The sequence below is a fragment of the Capricornis sumatraensis genome, chromosome 2 (genome assembly GCF_032405125.1).
Source record: "Capricornis sumatraensis isolate serow.1 chromosome 2, serow.2, whole genome shotgun sequence".
Lineage (NCBI taxonomy): Eukaryota > Metazoa > Chordata > Mammalia > Artiodactyla > Bovidae > Capricornis > Capricornis sumatraensis.
The window spans coordinates 136833118-136848386 of record NC_091070.1 but is presented as its reverse complement, the minus strand read 5'-3'; the positions used below and the strand labels follow the sequence as shown (position 1 = coordinate 136848386).

Sequence of the window (15269 nt, the reverse complement as noted above, 5' to 3'; positions counted from 1 at the left end):
TATCAAGAAAAAAATTTTCATTTACTTAGAGCTAAGAACTTAAAGTTTCTATACAAATCTACTCTAAACATCAAATTCTGATGATTAAATATTATGCTAAACAGAAATATATAAATTTCATGAAGCATTAGGGAGTACATTTTATGTGATATTCATCCATAATAATATTTGAGTAAATATTCACTCTTCTTGTATTTGCCTAATGTGTTTGATGTTTTCAGAAAATATCATTATGACACTAAATAAACAGTTATGACAAACTAAAGCACAGAAAAATGTATAATAGTAAGATATTTGGAGAATCTGTGGACTTTCATGCTTTCTAGCATGCTTTCAAACACACTAGTTGAAGTGCACTATCTCTGTAACTCAAAGTGACTGGAAATAGATTAGATCCTCACCTTGGCTTCCCTGATAGTTCAGTTGGTAAAGAGTCCACCTGCAATGCAGGAGACCCTGGTTCAATTCCTGGGTCAGTAAGATTCCCTGGAGAAGGGATAAGCTACCCACTCCAGTATTCTGGCCTGGAGAATTACATAGACTGTGTAATCTATGGTGGTTGCAAAGACTTGTACATGACTGAACGACTTTCGCTTTTAATCCCTACCTCAGAGGGAAAAGGGAAATTAGTACAATATATCTGATAGGTAGCTTTAGTTTATTCCTTCTAAAACCTGGTAAAATTTTTAATTTTGTTCAAACAAACAAAATAAGTAAAAAGTTCCTCTTTCATATATTCCATTAACATTTTAAAATGTTTTCTGATAATGGAGTCATGATTTTGGTATGTAATATTATTAATAAGAAAATATAAGTTAATTAGGGACCAGACCAATATCCTTTATACATTCTTGCATAATTAACTACAGCATCAAAAAATAAAGTAGAAAGAAATAAAATACTCATACTTACACATGGGCAAGGCTTGACAGCATCACTCGGAAAAAATCCAACCTCTCCAGATGTTAAATTTCTACCCTAAATTAGAAAAAAAAAAATGCCAATGTTGAGAACAAATTTACCATAATGATAATCGTGTAATGGTAGATACATGATGCTATTGGTCAGAACCTTCAGAATTACTTCCACATTGTACCCAATCCTAACATTAACTTACTATAGCTCAGGAAGGGAAACATAAACAGAAAGGTTTTTAAATTGTTAAAACTAATAACCTAACTACACACCTAAAGCAACTAGAAAAAGAAGAAATGAAGCACCCCAGGGTTAGTAGAAGGAAAGAAATCATAAAAGTTAGGGCAGAAATAAATGCAAAAGAAACAAAGGAGACCATAGCCAAAATCAACAAAGCTAAAAGCTGGTTCTCTGAGGAGATAAATAAAATAGACAAACCATTAGCCAGATTCATCAAGAAATAAAGGGAGAAGAATCAAATCAACAAAATTAGAAATGAAAATGGAGAAGTCACAACAGACAACACAGAAATACAAAGGCTCATAAGACACTACTATCAGCAACTATATGCCAATAAAATGGACAACTTGGAAGAAATGGAAAAATTCTTAGAAAAGTATAACTTTACAAAACTGAACCAGGGAGAAATAGAAAATCTTAACAGACCCATCACAAGCATGAAAATTGAAACTGTAATCAGAAATCTTCCAGGAAACAAAAGCCCCGGACCAGATGGCCTCACAGCCGAATTCCACCAAAAATTTAGAGAAGAGCTAACACCTAGCCTACACAAACTCTTCCAGAAAATTGCAGAGGAAGGTAAAGTTCCAAACTCATTCTATGAGACCACCATCACCCTAATACCAAAACCAAAGATGCCACACACACAACAAAAAAAAAAACCCTACAGGCCAATATCACTGATGAACATAGATGCAAAAATCCTTAACAAAATTCTAGCAAACAGAATCCAACAACATATTTAAAAGATCATACATCATGACCAAGTGGACTTTATCCCAGGGACGCAAGGATTCTTCAATATTTGCAAATCAGTCAATGTGATACACCACATTAACAAATTGAAAGATAAAAACCATATGATTATCTCAATAGATGCAGAAAAAGCCTTTAATGAAATTCAACATCCATTTATGATAAAAACCCTCCAGAAAGCAGGCACAGAAGGAACATACCTCAACATAATAAAAGCCATACATGATAAACCCACAGCAAACATTATCCGCAATGGTGAAAAACTGAAAGCATTTCCCCTAAAGTCAGGAACAAGACATGGGTGCCCACTCTCACCACTACTATTCAATGTAGCTTTGGAAGTTTTAGCCACAGCAATCAGAGAAGAAAAAGAATAAAAGGAGTGCAGATTGGAAAAGAAGTAAAACTCTGTTTGCAGATGACATGATCTTCTACATAGAAAACTGTAAAGACTCCACCAGAAAATTACTAGAGCTAATCAATGAATATAGTAAAGTTGCAGGATATACAATTAACATACAGAAATTCCTTGCATTCCTATACACTAACAATGAGAAAACAGAAATTAAGGAAACAATTCTATTCACCATTGCAATGAAAAAAATAAAATTTAGGAATAAATCTACCTAAAGAAACAAAAGGCCTATATATAGAAAACTATAAAACACTGATGAAAAAAGTCAAAGATGACACAAATAGATGGAGAAATATACCATGTTCATAGATCAGAAGAATCAATATAGTGAAAATGAATACACTACCCAAAGCAATCTATAGATTCAATGCAACCCCTATCAAGCTGCTGCTGCTAAGTCACTTCAGTCATGTCCAACTCTGTGTGACCCCATAGATGGCAGCCCACCAGGCTCCCCCGTCCCTGGGATTCTCCAGGCAAAAACACTGGAGTGGGCTGCCATTTCCTTCTCCAATGCATGAAAGTGAAAAGTGAAAGGGAAGTCACTCAGTTGTGTCTGACTCTTAGTGACCCCATGGACTGCAGCCTACCAGGCTCCTGCATCCATGGGATTTTCCAGGCAAGAGTACTGGAATGGGGTGCCATTGCTACCAATGGTGTTTTTCAAAGAACTAGAACAAATAATTTCACAATTTGTATGGAAATACAAAAAAAAAAAAAAAAAAAAAACCTCCAATAGCCAAAGCAATCTTGAAAAAGAAGAATGGAACTGGAGGCATCAACCTACCTGACTTCAGGCTATACTACAAAGCAACAGTCATCTAGGCAGTAAGGTACTGGCACAAAGACAGAAACATAGATCAACAGAACAAAATAGAAAGCCCAGAGATAAATCCACGTGCCGATGGAGACCTTATCTTTGACAAAGGAGGCAAGAATATACAATGGAGTAAAGACAATCTCTTTCACACGTGGTGCTGGGAAAACTGATCAACCACTTGTAAAAGGAGGAAACTAGAACACTTTCTAACATCATACACAAAAATAAACTCAAAATAGATTAAAGATCTAAATATAAGACCAGAAACTATAAAACTCCTAGAGGAAAACATAGGCAAAACACTCTCTGGCATAAATCATAGCACGAAACTCTATGACCCACCTCCCAGAGTAATGGAAATAAAAACAAAAATAAACAAATGGGACCTAATTAAACTTAAAAGCTTTTGCACAACGAAGGAAACTATAAGCATGGTGAAAAGACAGCCTTCAGAATGGCAGAAAATAATAGCAAATGAAGCAACTGACAAAGAATTAATCTCAAAAATATAAAAGCAGCTCATGCATCTCAATTCCAGAAAAATAAGTGACCCAATCAAAAAATGGGCCAAAGAACTAAACAGTTGTCCAAAGAAGACATACAGATGGGTAACAAACACATGAAAAGATGCTCATCATCACTCATTATCAGAGAAATGCAAATCAAAACCACAATGAGGTACCATCTCACGTCAGTCAGAATGGCTGCTATCCAAAAGTCTACAAGCAATAAATGCTGGAGAGGGTGCAGAGAAAAAGGAACCCTCTTACACTGTTGGTGGGAATGCAAACTAGTACAGCCACCATGGAGAACAGTGTGGAGATTCCTTAAAAAACTGGAAATAGAACTGGCATACGGCCCAGCAATCCCACTGCTGGCACACACACCAAGGAAACCAGAACTGAAAGAGACACATGCACCCCAATGTTAATCGCAGCACTGTTTATAATAGCCAGGACATGGAAGCAACCTAGATATCCATCAGCAGATGAATGGATAAGAAAGCTGTGGTACATACACACAATGGAATATTCAGGTCAGTTCAGTCACTCAGTCGTGTCCAACTGTTTGTGACACCATGAACCTGGCAGCATGCCAGGTCTCCCTGTCCATCACCAACTCCTGGAGTTCACCCAAACTCATGTCCATCAAGTCGGTGATGCCATCCAGCCATCTCATCCTCTCTTGTCCCCTTCTCCTCCTGCCCCCAATCCCTCCCAGTATCAAGGTCTTTTCCAATGAGTCAACTCTTCACATAAGGTGGCCAAAGTATTGGAATTTCAGCTTTAGCATCAGTCCCTCCAAAGAACACCCAGGACTGATCTCCTTTCGAATAGACTGGTTGGATCTCCTTGCAGTCCAACGGATTCTCAAGAGTCTTCTCCAACACCACAGTTCAAAAGCATCAATTCTTCAGCGCTCAGTTTTCTTCACAGTCCAACTCTCACATCCATACATGACCACTGGAAAAACCATAGCCTTGACTAGATGGACCTTTGTTGGCAAAGTAATGTCTCTGCTTTTCAATATGCTATCTAGGTTGGTCATAACTTTCCTTTGAAGGAGTGTCTTTTAATTTCATGGCTGCAATCACCATCTGCAGTGATTTTGGAGCCCCCCAAAATAAAGTCTGACACTGTTTCCACTGTTTCCCCATCTGCTTCCCATGAAGTGATGGGACCGGATGCCATGATCTTTGTTTTCTGAATGTTGAGCTTTAAGCAAACTTTTTCACTCTCCACTTTCACTTTCACTTTCATCAAGAGGCTTTTTAGTTCCACTTCACTTTCTGCCATAAGGGTGGTGTCATCTGCATATCTGAGGTTATTGATATTTCTCCCGGCACTCTTGATTCTAGCTTGTGCTTCTTCCAGCCCAGTGTTTCTCATGATGTACTCTGCATAGAAATTAAATAAGCAGGGTGACAATATATATCCTTGACATACTCCTTTTCCTATTTCGAACCAGTCTGTTGTTCCATGTACAGTTCTAACTGTTGCTTCCTGACCTGCATATAGGTTTCTCAAGAGGCAGGTCAGGTGGTCTGGTATTCTCATCTCTTTCAGAATTTTCCAGTTTATTGTGATCCACACAGTCAAAGGCTTTAGCATAGTCAATAAAGCAGAAATAAATGTTTTTCTGGAACTCTTGCTTTTTCCATGACCCAGCAGATGTTGGCAATTTGATCTCTGCTTCCTCTGCCTTTTCTAAAACTAGCTTGAACATCTGGAAGTTCACAGTTCACGTATTGCTGAAGCCTGGCTTGGAGAATTTTGAGCATTACTTTACTAGTGAGATGAGTACAGTTGTGCAGTAGTTTGAGCATTCTTTGGCATTGCCTTTCTTTGGGATTGGAATGAAAACTGACCTTTTCCAGTCCTGTGGCCACTGCTGAGTTTTCCAAATTTGCTGGCATATTCAGTGCAGCACTTTCACAGCATCATCTTTCAGGATTTGAAATAGCTCAACTGGAATTCCATCACCTCCACTAGCTTTGTTCATAGTGATGCTTTCTTTTTTTTAATTTTTTTTTATTTTTTTACTTTACAATACTGTATTGGTTTTGCCATACATTGACATGAATCCACCCGTAGTGATGCTTTCTAAGTCCCACTTGACTTTACAATCCAGTATGTCTGGCTCTAGGTGAGTGATCACACCATCGTAATTATCTTGGTCCTGAAGATCTTTTTTGTTCACCTCTTCTTAATATCTTCTGCTTCTTTATGTCCATACCATTTCTATCCTTTATCGAGCCGATCTTTGCTTGAAATGTTCCCTTGGTATCTCTAATTTTCTTGAAGAGATCTCTAGTCTTTCCCATTCTGTTGTCTTCCTCTATCTTTTCATTGATAGCTGAGGAAGGCTTTCTTATCTATCCTTGCTATTCTTTGGAACTCTGCATTCAGATGCTTATATCTTTCCTTTTCTCCTTTGCTTTTCTCTTCTCTTCTTTTCACAGCTATTTGTAAGGCCTCCCCAGACAGCCATTTTCCTTTTTTGCATTTCTTTCCCATGGAATATTACTCAGCTATTAAAAAGAATGCATTGAATCAGTTCTGATGAGGTGGATGAGACTGCAGCCTATTTACAGAGTGAAGTAAGTCAGAAAAAAAAATACCAATACAGTAAATGAATGAATATATAAGGAATTTAGAAAGATGGTAATGATGACCCTATATGTGAGACAGCAAAAGAGACACAGATGTAAAGAAAAGGCTTTTGGACTCTATGGGAGAAGGTGAGGGTGGGATGCTTTGAGAGAATAGCATTGAAACATGCATATTATCATATGTAAAATAGATCGCCAGTCCAGGTTCAATGCATGAGACAGGGTGCTCAGGGCTGGTGAACTGGGATGACCCTGAGGGATGGGATGGGGAAGGAGGTGGGATGGAGGGTCAGGATGGGGAACACACGTACACCCATGGCTGATTCATGTGAATGTATGGCAAAAACCACTACAATATTTTAAAATAATTAGCCTCCAATTTAAATTAATATGGTACCATTAAAAAATAATAAAACAAAATTGTTAAACCTTATATGTGGCTTCAGATCATGACTGTAAAATAGGAATTCAAGTTTGACTTTCCAATCTACCATTCAATTTTCTTAGCTTCACACCCCTCAATCCTACAATAGAGATAATATATGCATACTGTATCTTTCAAATTTACATTTGTAAATACAAGCAGATCACATTGGTTTTGTTCAATAATTATTCATAATTAAATAGGAGTTAGATTTCACTGGTATTTATATCCCTAACAGAACTCATGGGAATGTTCCTCAAACAAGATGAGACATTGCAAGACACATGGAAATGGAAACAGATATGATATTTTAGATGATTTTCAAATTTAGGAGAAACAGGATACTGATTAAGGCAAGAGGACAGTTAAGATTTTGGAGAAATGGATTGTAATTCAAAATAGCATTGTAAATAAGAAAGAGAAATTAACAATAAGAAAAGAATTTATTCTTGGAGGCCACTAGTCAAACTCCTCTTTAAAATAATCTCATGACACAATTATTTGCCCTTTCTAGAAAAACTAACCATACTCAAAACAAACTGCAGTAATCAGAACATATAATTAAAAAGTTCTTGTGAAATTATTTCTCCTTGTCCAGATATTGGGCTTCTTTTTATTTGCTATTTAACAATTGCTTGCTTCTCAGCACCTCATATGTGTAAGTTGCATTATAATCGGATGCTACATGCTCTATTATTTTTGACAAAGAAGAGTAACAAAAAATAATCGGAAAATATCTCCTTCTTGAAGTAGTATCCCTTTGTTCTTACAGATCTTGGCAATGAGTTTGTAGAGAAAATTTTTAAAAGTAGGAACCCAGAATTAAAGACAATGATGATGAGGAAGATGAAGAGAAAAGAGAAGATGAGGGAAGGAGAGTGGAAGGGAGAAAAGGTAAGTGGAGCTGAAAAAGGGGAACAGTTAGAGGTATGGGGAGAAAAGAGAAGAGGAAAGGGTTGGATTAAGATAGAGGGAGATGAATTACATAACCAAGCAGAGAGAAGATACTAGTTTTGGCAAGGTTCTCAAACTGCAATTGCACTTGCATACTAGGGAAAAGGTAAGTGAACACGTGGAATATTTATTCATTCAGTCAACAAATACAGTATCTAATGTTTGGTTAGACCATGAGAAAAATTCATAAGACAGTTGTTTTCCCCTATATTTTCAGAAACTATGTATACACATAATACAAAGTAGAAAGGGCTAAATTGGAGAAGGAAATGCCAACCTACTCTAGTACTCTTGCCTGGGAAATTCCATGGATGGAGAAGCCTGGGAGGCTACAGTCCATGGGGTCGCAAATAGTCGGACACGACTATGCATCTTCAGTTTGTTTCTTTCTATAGTTCCTTTTGGAGAAGGAAATGGCAACCCACTCCAGTGTTCTTGCCTGGAGAATCCCATGGACAGAGGGGCCTGGTGGGCTGCGATCTATGGGGTCACAAAGAGTTGGACACGACTAAGCAAGTAACTTACATACACACACACACACACAAAAGGGCTAAATACTGTTAAAAAGGTACAGGAAAGGCTATGGAAATTCAAAAGACAGATTGAATATTCAGGGTTTTTCTGAAAGCTACATGGAAAAGGGGACATAGGAATGTGAAATATGCAGGGTTTAAACAAACAGGGATAGAAAAGGAGAATATTCTGAAAACAAGATACATCATGAGAAAGGCCTGGGGCTAGGAAATTATAGCATGTGCACGGGAAATGTAAATCATTCCCTTTAAGCGGAGTCTAATAATGAGTAACACTTATTGTACCACTACTGTATTCATGGGGTCGCAAAGAGTCGGACACGGCTGAGTAACTGAACTGAACTGTATGCTAAACACTGATCTGAGTGTTTCATTTAGTCCTTAAAATACTCCTTTGTGGTAGGTCCAACTACGATCCCTGTTTTAAAGGTGAGAGAAATGAGACACAGAGGAGTTAAATGATTTACTCATGATCACAGAGCTAGCAAGTGACAGATGTGAGGTGAAGTTGCTCAGTCGTGTCTGACTCTTTGCGACCCCATGGACGGTAGTCTACAAGGCTCCTCTGTCCATGGAATTTTCCAGGCAAGAGTACTGTAGCGGGTTGCCATTTCCTTCTCCAGGGGATCTTCCCGACCCAGGGATCGAACCAGGTCTCCTGCACTGCAGGCCGACGCTTTACTGTCTGGGCCACCAGGGAAGCCCTGGTGAAGGAAGCAAGTGACAGAACCAGAATTCAAATTCAGATGATCTAACTTCAGAGCTTTGCACTGCTTCTCCCTGCATCATAAGACTCACAAAGGGCACAGGAGAAAGAAAGCTAAGGAACCAGCTTGACTGTGATATCTGAAATTTATCACTGGCCACAGGGTCTCAGTAAAGGGATTATATATTTTAGAATAATATGACATCAATACGCAGCTGGCCTATAGATGGGCATGGCTTTGTAGGTTGAGCATGTCATTTAAAAAAATGGTGTCATAGAAAGGAGACAGGCCTGCAGGAAGGGTAACAGGTGCCAGCGATATCATTTAACTGCAGTGTTCAGGACTTGCCTGTGGTTTAGATAGGGGAAGAGTAGTCAATGGGAGTTAAAGACTGGGGGGAAAGTCAAGGAGGTGATTATGTAATCCATCTGGATAACACAGTGAGATGGCAATCATACAGAGGGGAAACTTAAAATCATAGGAGCAAGAATGTTGTGGAAGAAAATGTAGAGAGAAGAAATCAGAGCTTACAGAAATCAATCTAACTAAAAAGCAGGAAGGAACCATCAGGAGGGAGGAGATCAGCAAAAGAACAGGGCTTATTCTATTGAATTCAGAATTTAGAAAAAACAGTGATGTTCTGTAACAGTGCACTTAACACTAGTGGAGATCTTGGAGAAGGAATTTTTCACTAAGCAGACTACTAAGGTCATTCTGAATTTTTCTCTTAATGAAATGTGCTAGCAGTACAGGTTACATTTCCTTAATGGTCACAGGCATCCCTTCAATGAAAAAGAAGTGAGATAATTTAACACACCTTAACAGATGAATAAAGTTACATTTCCTCACTAATTTCTATGAGATGTCAGTTTTAGCTACATGAAATAATACGTACTGTACTTAACGATTCTCTACTTATTAAGGGAGTAGCCATCCTGAAACATTTGGAAAACTGAAAAAATAAAGTAGTGTGTAGGTGGGGTATTTTTGGTTCCCTGGTGGTTGTGCGTGGGCTGTACATTGATAATTCATTAATATTAATGGACGGAGCAGCTGCCAATCCCCTATGCATGGCTGGAACTGAGGACTATAGCTATGAAATCAACCATTTTCAAAGCCATTGATTTTGTGCACATCATGTGATGATCTACTTATGAAATTTTTACTAACCTTGATAAGAGACATGTAGCTGAATTTCCTCCTTCTTTTCCTGTGCGGGCATTTTATTCTGGGTCAGATAATTGACTTGTCATTCCTTTTATGCCTAGTACAAATGCCAGAGATAGGGAGTCGTCTTCTAGTTAATCTCCTGTCTGGTATTTGTTGTGGTGAGTTCCTTAACATCTTCAAGGTCAACTTGAAAACATTTACAGTTATATGTCATCTGATGTATCAAACAGTGCTATCTTTATATGCATTTATTCTACAGGGCATTCTCTGCATTATGTGATGGGACTTTTGTAAATCTAACAGTACACATTGGGCCATTCTAATGAAAATATTCTCTTTGGAAAGTACCTGAGAAAATAGGCTATGGGCTGTATATGGTAAGAAAAGAGGCACCTTTATAACTTTCATTAAATAAAGTGGTACAGACACAAAACAATATTAAATTATGATTCATAAAATATGCCTTTTCCTGAAAAACAAATTGCTTCCTGTATAAAAATGGATCAAAACTAAAATTGATGACTCTCTCTGATACGCCTGATCACAAGTATAAATGCATATTCAGACATTTATTTCTGACTTTCGCTTATAACTGTTTTTTCATTTTACTTCAAAAAGAAACTACAGTGAATCATAATGAATTAAAACTACTTAGAAATGCTGGTAGAAGTGATATTTACAATCTACTTCTATGGAGAAAAGTGTTAATGTATGCTAGGATGGCAGAGCTAAAATTGCATTTTTTAAACTCATAGACAAAATGGCTGAAAATGATAGAGAATATCCTCCAGAAGTCTTAATCGTAAATTGCTTGGCTCCTAACTTCGTACAAAGGAGAAAGAATTGCTTTAAGAAAAATACAGAGTGTATTTTCCCTGTGGCTCATTTATCCCCTTAATACCACCTGGAGTGGAGCTTTAATGCACTCCTGGAAATAGCACTGAACAATTTGAAACAGATTTGGAAGGCTGAACTTAAAAGGGATAGATTAATGGTTATTTATGAAAGATTGGAATTTCTTCCAAGTTACAATGCCCTAACCACTTTCAACGTATGCATGATGGTGGTGTGGAGATTACTAGGCGATTCATCACCCATGGATAAGGGCCAGAGCAACTGTCACCCTGGCCAGTCACTGTCAGAAATACACAATCTGGTGGGGGTGGGGAGAGATGTACAGGGTGGCCACAAATTATGAGAATAGAGGTGAATATACAAATTAGTTTATTGATTGGATGGATAGCTTTTAGCAAGCACTATTTTGGGAATTATACTGACAGGCTTTTTTTTTTTTCTTTCTCCTTCCCCTTCATTTTTTTGAGTACCTGAGATGGAACTAAAGGACCAGAAAAGGAGAGAAGACCACAACAAAGAAGCTGTCTGAAGCTGGCCTTTGGTGAGAAGCAATCTCTGACCCTAGCTGCTGCCACACCAGTGTTATCAGTTAGATATACAGCAGTGCAGAATCAGACAGCAGGGATGTGGCATCAGAAGAGCTCATTCTCATCCCAGTTCTGCTATATGAATCTGCCCAACTGCAGGCAAGGCTCAGTGGTAAAACAAGGATGATGACAAGCTCTACCACTCAGGCCTCACCAGGGTGTTCTAAGGTTCAAAGAACTAATGTTTGTAAAAGCACTTGGTAAGTGCTAAAAAAAAAAACAAACCACCTTTCTTTTTTTTTTCCTACAATATTGCTTTTTGATTTATCTCAATCTTTTTACTTTTAAATTTTCATTGTTTAGTTGACCTATTCACATTAAAACAGAAATGCCTGGTTCTGTGTATAACCCCATCTTCCTTATTTATATTTATGCAAGTTTGCTAAGCCACAAGTGACACACTTTCATGTGTTTTACCTGAACAGGAAACAGTTACATTGCAGAGAATCCAGTTCTTAATCTCAGTGCTTTCTTGCAATTATACACAGTTTTTTCATTGTTAATTGCTTCTTATTTGATGAGTAAGATGTTACACATTTTCCTACCAGTGATCACCTTAAAAATGTGCCAACATAATTGCATATGGTTATACTGAATGATCATGATGTGAATTTGAAAATATTCATGCACACACACAGAACAACAAAACCATAAACCAGGAGCTTTTAAAATTTCTCAGTCAGAACAGGGTCTTTTACTTTTGTCCAATGTATAAACAGTAAACATGAAGTTTTTCAGAAGGCTGTATGAAATTCACATTCCTGGCATAATTCATCTGTAGGTAAATAGCTGTGATAGGCTTAGAATTCTGAATAACTCTAAAAAAACCCTTGCATCTTGATCTAGGATCTTTGAAATTAAATTTATCCTCAATTTATAAGAGTTTATAATTGCATCAAGTTATCAAAATATATGACAAAAGCTTCTTTTATATTTGATGGTTTTACCAATGCACACAAAATTGCTTATGTTTACTATCTCTCTGAAATTTTGGCAGACAAAAGTGTCAAAAACTTTTAAAAGTTGTGAAATGTATGCTAAGAAAAAATTCACTAAAAAGCCATAAGCTGTATTTCTAAACTTATTAGATGTGAGATGATTATAACAGCAGAATGAGACGAGACTGCAGTGCATTTTTCTTGTTATCCAAAAGATGAATTTTTTGATGTTCCTGAATTCTGCCAGCAGGGAAGGGAACACTCTAGTTATGTGTATCTTGAGTACCCCACCCCACCAAAGTCTCACTGGGTAGCCTACACAGTGCAATCCTGAATCAAAATATAACTGATGAAAGAAAAATCAGCAAGCAAAAACTGATCTGCATACAAGTGAGTAAAATCACGAGTAGTTACTCAATACAAAATCTGAAAAGAAAAACAGGATTCTACCACATCTTGGAAGAAATCCTATTTGGGAGAGGCCACATAGCCTCCCAAATAAATCAGCATTAGCAAGGTCCAAAATATCGGGATTTGTTTTTCTAATTCTAACAGATAACTGCAGAGAAAGCAATGGCAACCCACTCCTGTATTCTTGCCTGGAAAATCCCATGGGTGGAGGAGCCTGGTAGGCTGCAGTCCATGGGGTCGCTAAGAGTCGGACACGACTGAGCGACTTCACTTTCACTTTCATGCATTGGAAAAGGAAATGGCAACCCACTCTGGTGATCTTGCCTGGAGAATCCCAGGGATGGCAGAGCCTAGTGGACTGCCATCTATGGGGTCGCACAGAGTCGGACACGACTGACGCGACTTAGCAGCAGCAGATAACTGATGAATGTTTTCCTATCCTTGGTGATTACTTAAAATCACAAAAGAAGTATTCTGAGTAATAGCACCATACAGATTATATGCTCATGAGAGCATTAGGCATCTTTAAAGAAATACTATTTTACAATGAACAGAATTAGTTCTTTAATGAAAAGTATATTGGTTTCTTAATATTTATACTATGCTAGGTACCAGGAGATTAAAAATGAATAATATGGCTACTGTCTCAAGGATCCCATTCGGGTTGTATCTTAACCAGCTTTTGATTTAGTTATTTCTATAGCATTTTGTAGAATTTTGGAACAGAAGAAATAAAACATTTACAGTAATAATTTGATATGTATAGAAAGTCAGGAGCCCAGTATTCTCTTCCTGGCTTTCAGATCTTTGGTAAGTCATTTAATCATTCTTGGCTTCAACAGTCTCACCTGTAAAATGACAGACTTTGACCCACGGATTTCTGAGGTTGCTTTTACTACCAAACATTTTTATTTATATGATCACTTTTCCCAAGTCCCTGCGGTTTTCCAGTCAATTGCTGTTACCAAGAGATATCTGACCCACAAATTCTTAATTAGGGATACTACGTGTCAGTAATTTAATCTGGTTATACTTATTTATACTTATAAATAAGTTGTCCTTATTTAAGAAGCCAATATACTTTTCACTAAAGTACTAATTCTGTTCATTGTAAAATATTATTTCTTTAAAGATGCCTAATGCTGTCACGAGCATATAATTTGTATGGTGCTATTACTCAGAATACTTCTCTTGTGATTTTAATTTTAAGTAATCACCAAGTTTTCAGTTTTCATTCCAGTCCCAAAGAAAGGCAGTGCCAAAGAATGCTCAAACTAATGCACAACTGCACGCATCTCACACGCTAGCAAAGCAATGCTCAGAATTCTCCAAGCCAGGCTTCAACAGTACGTGAACTGTGAACTTCCAGATGTTCAAGCTGGATTTAGAAAAGGCAGAGGGACCAGAGATCAAACTGCCAACAACCAGTGGATCATCAAAAGAAGCAAGAGAGTTTCAGAAAAACATCTACTTCTGCTCTATTGACTACGCCAAAGCCATAGTCTTTGACTGTGAAGATTACAACAAACCATGGAAAATTCTTCAAGAGGTGGGAATACCAGACCACATGACCTGCCTCCTGAGAAATCTGTATGCAGGTCAAGAAGCAACAGTTAGAACCGGACATGGAACAAACAACAGACTGGTTCCAAATTGGGAAAGAGTACGTCAAGGCTGTATATTGTCACCCTGCTTATTTAACTTATATGCAGAGTACATCATGAGAAATGCTGGGCTGGCAGAAGCACAAGCTGGATTCAAGATTGCTGGGAGAAATATCAATAACCTCAGATATGCAGATGACACCACCCTTATGGCAGAAAGTGAAGAACTACTAAAGAGCCTTTGATGAAAGTGAAAGAGGAGAGTGAAAAAGTTGGCTTAAAACTCAACATTCAGAAAACTTAAGATCATGGCATCTGGTCCCATCACTTCATGGCAAATAGATCAGACACAATGGAAAGAGTGAGAGACTTGATCTTTTTGGGCTCCAAAATCACTGCAGATGGTGACTGTAGCCATGAAATTAAAAGACGCTTGCTCCTTGGAAGAAAAGCTATGACCAAACTAGACAGCATATTAAAAAGCAGAGATGTTACTTTGCCAACAAAGGTCCATCTAGTCAAAACTATGGTTTTTCCAGTAGTCATGTAAGGATGTGAGACTTGGACTATAAAGAAAGCTGAGCACTGAAGAATTGATGCTTTTGAACTGTGGTGTTGGAGAAGACTCCTTAGAGTCTGTTGGACAGCAAGGAGATCCAACCAGTCCATCCTAAAGGAAATCAGTCCTGAATATTCATTGGAAGGACTGATGTTGAAGCTGAAACTCCAAAACTTTGGCCACCTGTTGTGAAGAACTGACTCATTTGAAAAGACCCTGATGCTGGGAAAGATTGAGGGGATGAGAGAGGATGAGATGTCTGGGTGGCA

At 37.8% G+C, this 15269-nt stretch overlaps 1 protein-coding gene across 1 annotated transcript in view; it reads right to left on the bottom strand.

The window, feature by feature from the left end:
- VAV3 (vav guanine nucleotide exchange factor 3) overlaps nt 1-15269 on the bottom strand; it is a 432262-nt gene that overhangs the window by 54240 nt on the left and 362753 nt on the right. The window contains exon 21 of the mRNA XM_068966607.1: nt 913-978. Within this exon, the coding sequence (XP_068822708.1) occupies nt 913-978 (66 nt within the window). The remainder of the gene's footprint in view (nt 1-912; nt 979-15269) is intronic.